This window comes from Ceratotherium simum, chromosome 34 (assembly GCF_057802395.1).
Source record: "Ceratotherium simum simum isolate JZ-2026a chromosome 34, ASM5780239v1, whole genome shotgun sequence".
NCBI lineage: Eukaryota > Metazoa > Chordata > Mammalia > Perissodactyla > Rhinocerotidae > Ceratotherium > Ceratotherium simum.
Window position 1 is genome coordinate 205,465 of NC_141933.1, and position 9,805 is coordinate 215,269.

General features: G+C 52.8%; 1 protein-coding gene across 1 annotated transcript; it reads right to left on the bottom strand.

The window, feature by feature from the left end:
- Positions 1-7,625: 7,625 nt before the first annotated feature.
- Positions 7,626-8,798, bottom strand: LOC101405987 (interferon-induced transmembrane protein 3-like). Its single transcript, XM_004441097.3, has 2 exons — positions 8,479-8,798; positions 7,626-7,893 (listed from the first exon to the last, which is right to left on the bottom strand). The coding sequence occupies exons 1-2, from the start codon at positions 8,662-8,664 to the stop codon at positions 7,744-7,746; spliced, it is 336 nt and encodes a 111-aa protein (XP_004441154.1). The 5' UTR covers positions 8,665-8,798; the 3' UTR covers positions 7,626-7,743.
- Positions 8,799-9,805: the final 1,007 nt, after the last annotated feature.

The window sequence follows — 9,805 nt, forward strand, 5'->3', positions numbered from 1 at the left end:
GGACACACTGCCCCTGTGGGCCGTTCAGGCCAACATGACGTCCTGCTCCTGGAGGGAAGCAATGGGCAGCAGCCACCCAGGAAGCAGCTTCTCACCACGTGGCTGGTCAAGGAGACAGAAACAACCTGGATGCAGAGGAACAGGAAAACGTGGTGAAACGCTTGCCAAGTGGTGTGTTTTGAGTAATGAGGACTTTTGTCTTATGTAACATCAGTGATTGATAGTCTCCAGGACTTAATTTTAATCACAGCTGTGTTCAGAATCCACTCACAAATTCCTGGAAGTTGAACTCCTCTGCTACAGGACGTTCGCCAGGCCACAGAATCTGGATTTATCCTGAAAGTAACATGTAATATCTCAGGCTTTGTGTCCCATCCTCCACCTGCGTCCTGAGGCCTCCAACCCAGCCCCTTGGCCCCACCTTCCACTCTTTGCCCTGCTGGCCACTGGCCTCTCCCCGTCCAGGTCTCCATGTGTCTTCTGTCAGTGTCCACTTCTCCCTACACAAAGAGGACGGCCTAGGCCCTGCTGCAGCTGCCCATGGGGACCTTTCCCTCCCAGGAGTGTTCAGGCCACCCCTGAGGGGGCTGGAGTGCAGGCCCCATCTGTGCTCAGCTTTCTCCTGAACACTGAGCCGACCCATGGAGAACCAGGCTGAGAATTCTTCCTTCTCCGTCCTCTGACCCCAAGGGGCTCCTCCCGCAGCCCCAGGCGTGAGCAGAGGGACCGGCGTGGGAAGCAGTGCTGGATGACACAGGGTCAGGACCACCTGTACAGAATACGTGCTTCTCCGGAACACTTTCCAAGGCCTTCCCATGTTATAATTCTCGCTCTGGCTCAGGTAAACTCACCTTATTTCTCTCATCTATAGAATGGTGTTTGGTTATTTGTGTGGACAGGCCCAATGTGAGGATGTGCCAACCACCATTTACTTCTATTCCAGCTCACATCCAGGGATGGGGACTGCCTGCTGGGGGGCCAGGGGCCCCCCTGAGAGTTTGAGTGGGCCTGGAGCCCCCTGATTCCTTGGCCCCCATGTGCCCCACATGAAAGAGGGGCCAGGATCATGCTTTGCGTGTCGAGATATTGTGATACTGTGATTTATAATAAAAAACATATTTGGTCTTCATCACACTTCTGGCACAGAGCTCCTAAAACCCTTGTGATTTCTGTGATGAGAGCAGAAAGGTGTCTTTTGTCATGTAAATGAGGTTACTTTTGACCCCCCTGAGGATGGGGCTGTTGCAGAAGAATCAACCATGTGGTTAGAGGGCTGGAACTTTCAGCCTCCCCCACTACACCCCCCATCTCTGGGGAGGGGGGAGGGGTCACGGGTTGCCAATGGTGATGATTTAATCAACTGTGCCCATGTGAAGAAAACCACAAGGATGGGGTTGGTGAACACGTGGAGATTCGGGGAGTGAGGCACCCCAGGAGGGCGTGGAGGCTCCTCGCTCTTTCCCCACACCTTGCTCCTTACACTCGTCCATCTGGCTGTTCCTGAGTTACATCCCTTTATAATACACCAGTGATCAAGTGAGCAACATGTTTCTGAGTTCTGTGAGCTGCTCTAGCAAATTAATCGAACCCAAGGAGGGGGTTGTGGGAACCTCTGATTCATAGCTGGTGGATCAGAAGCCCAGGTGACAACCTGGACTTGTGACTGGGGTCTGAAGCTGGAGGGAGGCAGGCTTGTAGGACAAAGCCCTTTACCTGTGGGATCTGATGCCACCCGGGTAGACAGTGTCAGAAATAAGTTAAATGGTAGAACACCCAGCAGGTGTCTGAGAATTGTTTGGTGTTGTGTGGAAATTCCCCCTTCCTCCTGACAAATGGGAATTGGGTCCAGGAACCTGATTTAGTTGTTGATCTGAGACCAACAGTCCCTAAGATGTTGTTTACAAAGAGACAACAGGCCCAAAATGGAGTCACTTGTGCTAAGCCCCACGTCAGCAAAGTGAGACTTAGCACCTAACCCCAGTGCAGTCCCAGCCTCTCCCAGGACTGTGATCCTAACCAGTCAGTCTGGAATTTCCTGGTCAGCACCAGTGAGGCAGTCAGCCTGAGACCCCTGCTGTCCCCTGGACAAGGTTACATTGACAGGAGCAATCCACTCTGCTAGTAACTTCCTTGTCCCACCCCTTCTGTCTAAGAATGTCTCTCATTTTGTACAGCTCTTCAGAGCTCCTTTCTGTCTGCTGGATGAGTTGCTGCCCGACTCGTGAATTGTGGAATAAAGCCAAGAAGATTTTGAAATTGTACTAAGTTGAATTTTGTTTTTTAACAATGTCTAGGATTCCCCTCTCCTTAGGACCCATTATGCCTGGTTATGGAGAGGACCGGGCCGGTAGAAGAAAGAGTGGAAGGTGGGGCACAGGGGCTGGGATGGAGGCCTCAGGATGCAGGTGTAGGACGGGGCACAAAGTGCGAGATATTACATGTTACTTTCAGGATAAAATGCAGGTCCTGTGGCCTGGCGAACGTCCTGTAGCAGAGGAGCTCAACTTCCAGGAACTGTGCGAGTGGATTCTGAGTACAGCCCTGATTAAAATTAACCCCTGGATGGGCTGGGCTGGTGGTGTAGTGGTTAAGTTCACGCACTTCACTTCAGTGGCCTTGGGTTTGTGGGTTCAGATCCTGGGTGCGGATATACACACTGCTCATCAGACCATACTGTGGCGGAGTCCCATATACAAAAAGTGGAGGAAGATGGGCACAAATGTTAGCTCCGGATGAATCTTCCCCACAAAAACAAAGCAAAACAAAACAATTAAGTCCGGGAGACTATCAATCACTGATGTTACATAAGACAAAAGTCTTCTTTTCCCAAAACACACCACTTGGCAACTGTTTCACCACGTTTTCATGTTCCTCTGCCTCGAAGTTGTTTCTGTCTCCTTGACCAGCCACATGGTGAGAAGCTGCACCTGGGTGGCTGCTGCCCATCACTTCCCTCCAGGAGCAGGACGTCGTGTTGGCCTGAATGGCCCATGGTGGGAGTGTGTCCCACAGATACTGGCAATGGCAGCCCATCAGGACTTTGAACAGCAGCCCACCCAGCCTGCAGGTGCCGTACCCACCCCTCACAGACCACCCCCCACACCAGGCTCCAGGGGCAGTTCTCTCCTGCCCCTGTGTGATAAATAAATGACATGAGATAGGATACACTGGAGGATATGAGGAAACCATGTGGTTTAAAACTAATTCAGCCTGACCTTTTTTCCCAATAGGGCCTGATGTGGCCTGTCGAGCATGCATTGTATATCTGCTTTAGACGTTTCCAATGTCCCACAGACAAGAATGATGCCCCTTAAGATAGGGATGTAGCTTCCGCCTCATATCAGCATTTCATTAGGAAGGAGGGTCTCTTCCTGGGCTTGAAGGATTAATTACCGACCTGCTGTGCTCACCTTGTGACCACTGACCTGCTGACCACTGACCTGCTGTGCCAGCAAAGCAATCTCCTGACTGTTGTAAAGCGGATATCCCTGTCAAATGTGATGTATGCTCTTTGTTCCAACACGGTATATAACCGCTCTGCACACCACACTTCTTGGTGCCCTTCCTTCCTTGGGGAAGGAAGGCCCCATTCTACAGTCCTCAGATCTGGCTAATAATAAACTCTCCCTAATTTGGATTTATAGATTGGTTATGGAGTATTTGCGTTGACATTTCTTGGTGTAGTTGTGGCAGGATTTCAGAGACACCCCCCGGAGACCACCTGGAATCTACACTGAACCGGCATTCGGAAACAATAGGGGCCCACTGAGCCCCCAGATCACTGTATTCTTCAGGGGACCCTCAGGGGTTCTCATGAAACCCGGACCTCCTTGTTTTAAGTTGATGGCCCAGAGTTTATTTGAGCTGTTTCAAGGCCTAAGACTAGGTGTCTTCTGGGGGTACCAGTACATACCCCAGGTCAGAGGAACCTAGCAGGAATGTCCTAGGCCAGGGGAGCCTGGGGGGAACTTGGGAGTGAATGGGGCAGGCTGACCTTTTTAATTTGGCTTAAATTGGAAAGAATTGTGCTTATAAAGCCTGAACAAACTGTTTGATAGAGAAATGAGAGTCTGAATTTGTTCAGCTCCGAAGAGAAGGGACTCCAGCTCCTCCAGCTGTAAGGCGTTCTCAGGCGACTGAGAACCTAGTGGGAGTGTCTGAGGTGGAGCCTCGAGACGTGCAGCGGTCCCATAGGGAACTCCACTATCATTCACGTTAATTAATTAAAGGGTCGTCCGGGGAAGTGCATGTGAGGCTTGGTCACCCTCACTCCAAGCCCCCACAGCGGTCTTAGACTTCTGGCAGGAGCAACCGAGGCACGTAAGAGACTGTTTGCAACCTTTCTTTAGGGAGTAACACTCACAAGCAGCACATTTCTGACCCACTACACTGTCCCTAGAAATTGTTCCGACTTTATAGTAAAATGAAACTAAAAGAAAAACAGGAAGTCAAGTTTCTAAAGGCCAACTAATTCCCAAATGGGGAGCCGCCCCCCAGAACTCCGGCTGGCTTCATGCTGAAAACTTGTAAGTGCTTAATGAAATAAGGGTAGCTGTAAATGGCTGGCAAGACAACCTGGGATAACTTGAAATTACAGTGGCCACTGTGGGGCTCCTTTGTAAGAGCCAGATGGCAGAGAAATTTTTAAAGAGTCAAGCTCGCCAACTTCCGGCACAACTGCTCAAACTAAAGGTTCTTGAAGCTGTAAATATTTACAAAGAATAGCAAAAAAATGTCTTACCTAGCTTGTTTCATGTCCTGAGGGCTTGGCTTAATAGTCTTCATGTTGGAGAACTCACTAGGGATTCTCCAAATAGGAATTATCTTTTCCAATAATAATTTACTTAAAGCCATTGCTCTTCTGCAAGGAAAGTCCTCAATTCAATGTGAGAACATATAAATCATTACCAAGATATATTTATATCCTTGCGATGGTGGCATTTGGACAAAGTCCAATTGGCATACCTCAAAGAGTCCCTTAGGAAGCGCAACGTGGCCTTGTGATTCATGAAATAGTTTTCCTAGATTACATGTTGGGCATATAGCACGAGTATAGGCTTTATGGGCCACTGTGGGAGAAAGTTTCCAAAAGTATTGTTTTCCCACTTTTGTTGCCACTTTTATTTCTCTTCTTCTGTGGTGATTTCTTGAGCCTACAGAAGGAAATTTTTACTGGGTTATCAGAGTTAATAGAAAGTAGCAGGCATTCTTGAGGCTGCACAGCATATCCAGCTTGATAACATTTTTGCTTATCATTTGAGTAAGACCCATCTGTAAACCAAATTAGATAATAGAATGTAGTCATGACTTCTTCTTGTTATGTTGGAAGCAAGGTAGCAGGGTTAAGATAGTGAAAAATGTTTACCTATGTAAACCTAAGAAGGTTTATCATCATTTACTTAAAGTGCTTCCCAGGCAATTTAGCATACCAAAAAGCCTAATTAGTATCTCCCTCTTTCTAGGAAGAGAGAACAAACTTCTTTGAGAAGTCTCAAGGTCCCTTTGAAAATTCTCAAAGAAAGAAAAGTCAAAAGAAAGACTTTATTTAGGATATGAATTTTGGAGAACTTGTCAAAAATATCAAAAGGTCTTAAAGCACTTGATCAGACAAGATCAAGGGGTTGCTGATCTTTTTGCAGTGAAGCAAAGCTTAGTTACCCCTTCAAACAAAGTGACAACAGAAACAGTCAAGGGCAAAGAGAGCACTAAAACAGTCAAAAAAAATCTTATTAGAGAGACCTCAGTCTTTTTGAACCTAAGAAATTACCTTAACAAGACGTAGATCTCTGTACTTTACGTAAACTTACTCAAAGGTAAAGAAAAACCTTTTATACCCTCTTTATCAAGAGCAGGCTAAGAGTTTAAGAAAATTATCCCTTTTAAGAGGTAGAGAAAACCCAATTCTAATTTTTGTACCAGCTTACTTCTGATATTAAAACTTATGTACTTAATTAAATTTATTTTAATTTTAGCCAACTTGACAATGCATAAAACTGTTTCCTCGGGGCTTCTCTTCAATAATCTTCCTCGGCTAGTGGAGGCTGAGGAGCATCTCATCACCTGTCCGTCTACGTTGCCCCCAGGACACAGCCCATGAACGTCTCTAGAACTCTCTGCTGGTCAGGTCCTGTGGCTGCACTCTGACGTCCTGGTAGGAGATGACTGATCCCACTGGCCTCCACACCCCCGCGGTCACTGCCTTGTTCCCTGTGGGCGTCTCCCAGCACTGGTCCTGGGGCAGAGGAGGCCACCACCTACTGCACCTGTTGAGTGGGGTGTCCCCAGCTCTCCTGCAGGGCAGCTTTACCTGCTCCAGCCTGGAGGTCAGCATGGAAGCCCTGGCAGGACAGCAGGAGACGGGGTGGTCACCCTGAGGGGGCTCCAGGAAACGTGGGAACGTGAGGCCCCCACTGAATGTGGTGGACACGTGAGAGCTGCTACCCATGGCAGAGGCAGGACGAGAGGTGAGGCTGTGGACGTGCCGGACGGAGAGTTAGTCAGATGCAGGAAGGTCCGTCCAGCCCTGTCCACTGGGCCCAGGTCAGGGTCGCCTGATCGGGGTCTGGGCTGTCCGTTGGCAGGGGACACCATGGGCCCCTCCCCCCTCGCAGTGAGTCCTATGACCTGGGGGGAGGGGGAGTCCGTCAGCATCCTCTTCTCCACGACCCGCCTTCCCTGGGCCTGTCCCCATCATGCTCCCACAAGTGGGACCACTGCTCTCGCAGGTCCCCCCGGAGGACCCCAACCTGACCCCCGGCTCCTGGAGTTAGGGCACTGCTTTTGGGAACAGGTAACAGGGTGTGGGTGAGGGGTGCGGAGAATCCACAGCTGGGGTCTGGGTGCACAGGGGAGGATGGGGAGGCTATGGCCTGCGAGCTGGTTGTGGGCAGGGTCTGCCCTGGAGCACCCCCAGCTGCCCACATATCCAGGGGCCATGGTGGAACGAGGTAAGGAGTGGATCTCTTGGTCAGGGCAGGGTTGTCCCAGGTAGTTGGCCAGGACTAGGAAGGGCTTGACGCTGAGGACGGCTGCTCCTCACTGCTCCAGCTGGCCCTGTCCCCCCAGGACACTGGCTGCCCCCACCCCTCACCCGCAGGGGAGCAGGACAGAGCCTGGTGGGCTGGAGGAGGCAGCAGCAGGATGCAGCAATGGCTGGATCGCCCAGGAGGGGCGGGGAGGGCCGGGGCTCCATCAGCCGAGCCCACACATGCAAAACCCATGGCCTTCCCACAGGGTCTGAGCTGCCCGCCTTCACCCAGCACTGCGGCTCCCAGCCCCCCGAGAGTCAGGGAGGCTGGTCCTCGGGGCAAAGGGTGTTCTGGGCACAGTGTGCCCTTGCGTCAGGACGCAGACCTTGGGGAAAGAGGGAGCCCCGTCCCAGGACCCGGGTCCAGCTGTTGCTCCCAGCAGGAGGCTGGAAACCAACACAACCTGAGGACATGCCCAGCCCCCCTCAGAGCAGCACAGCAGGTGGGCAAGGGAGGAGTGGACCCAGTCTCGGGGGCAGGCTGGGGACTCTCAGCAGGGCCCCTGCCCATGGGACATCACAGCACCGTCACAGGCAAGTGCGCTTTATTGAATCCAGGTGTAGACAGGTATGTCTGTCAAACTGCTGTAGAAAGGGGTGGGGGCGAGGGGGCAGGGCCAACAGCCCCAGGATGCGGGGCCAGCAGGGGACAGTGGGGATGGGGCCGTGGCCATGGGCAGCTAGTAGTGGACTCTGTTGCCTTGAATTCTGTTAACTCAGCGTGACTGTCCTTTAATGGCAGAAACAATGATGAAAATGACGATCACAAGGATGCCCAAGACCAGGGCAAGGATGTTCAGGAGCTTGGCGGTAGATGCATAGCTCTGGGCCCCAGTCATGTCACCCACCATCTTCCGGTCCCTAGACTGGGGGAGAAGAGAGGTGAGAGGGACTTGGAGGGGTTCTGGTGAGAGCCAGGTACTACGACTCACGTCCTCCCCTGGCTGGTCCCTGCCCAGAGCAGCCTCCACCTGCCCTTCACCCACATGGGGAGCTGCCATCCCCGGCCCCTGAGCCTGAGCAGGACAGTGCCCGGTGGGGCCCCTCCCTGCTTGGGCCTCCATCTCCTTCCTCACAGCCTCAGCTTCTCCACGAGGTCACAGACTCGTCCTTCTGCTCTGGCCCCCTCGCTGGCCACTCACCCTGTCAGGGTCAGAGTCTTTTGAGTACCTTTTCCTTTATCCGGACCAGACTTGAGGTCTGTGAAGCATGTAATGTCGCTAACTAGTCTGGGCAGGAGACTTGGGGATTATGGAGACATAGGCTTCCCAGGCCATCCCCGTGCAGCCTTGCCGTGTTCCCTCACTGCGAGATCCCCCAGCCACACACACACACATGCACGCACACACACACATCGTGAGACATACACACAAGGCCTCCCCACACCCCAAGTGCCATCTGGGCTGGGGGACCTCTGCAGGCTCACACACACTTTCTGGAGCATCCCCCACCTTCACGGAGTAGGCGAATGCCACGATGCCCAGACAGCAGCAGTTCATGTAGACGGTGTTGAACAGGGACCAGACGATGTGGTCAGGCACAGAGGTCTCGGTGCGGATGTTGATCACGGTGGTCGTTATGGGAGCCGAGCCTTGGGGCATCCCCGTAGCAACCACCTCATTCTCCTCCTTGGACATGTCTTAAGTTATCTGGATGCCGGTGTGGGCACCAGTGAAGAAGGGCTGGGAAGTGCGGTCACGATGTGGAGCTACGACCATTTGTGGAGTGAGGCCCGGATGCAGGAGGATGGTCCTTGGTAGAGCTCGGCCCCCCCATCTCAGGGTCCCCTTTCCCCATCACGACTCAGTAGTTCTGCTTTCTCAGAAATTTCTATTTCCTGATGTTTTGTAAATTGGTGAATTGGCTGAGCACTAGGAGGGCAGAATAAATGACTGAATGTCAAGTTAGTCTGGGGCGGGGTGGGAGGAAGGGCTATGGTCTGGGGGGGGCTTCCTTTCCCAGGCACTCAGGTCTGGTCCTGGTCCTGCTGACCCACTTCCTCATTTAGGGGTGTGGGTGGGCCCTGGGGACTTTTCCCCAGCCTGGGAGTCACCCACCCATTCCCTCACCCAGCCCAAGCCTGCTGCAGCCCCCCACTGTTCCCAGGCAGGGCCCCACCAGGCCCTCATTCAGACTCCACACTCCAGGCCCAGGGGCGTCCCCCACCCCCAGAGCCCACACCTGGGCTGTCACAGGCCCCCTCTCTGAAATCCACTGTCTTTTCCTGGCTCTGAGTCCATCCTCCAGGTGGCATTGGGTGTTTCCTGGTTGCAGGTCAGGACCCAGCAACCTGTGTTGCCTACCCCCGAGGAGCCTTCCAGGCCCTCTCCCCAGGGTCCCCCAGAAACAAGAACCCTGGGCGCTCCATGACATGAGGAGGCGGCTGTGGAGGGAGACAGGATGACTTGAGGGCATTTGGCAGCAGCTTCGGAGCACAGGGCCAGCATCTCTGTGCAACCCCACCTCCCTCCTCCCTCCAGTCCCCCATCATTTTATATAAGGGCCAAGGAGCTTGAGGGGCAGGATCCAGGGGAACCTGGAGAGCAGCTCACTCAGAGGGGCCTCAGGAGAGGGCAGTGCCCCCCACTGGCCGGGGCCTCCCTGAAATTACATGCTTTCCGCTTCCTGCCTCAGTCCACCCCACGGAAAGATGGGGACATCAGAGCAGTGAGGTGTGTCACCTGCGGTAAGGCAGTTCCTGTGACTCAGCTGCAGTGACCACTGGGTTGTTCCCCTAACAGAACAGAGACGATGGGCGCTGTAGGCTGACCCCTGCAT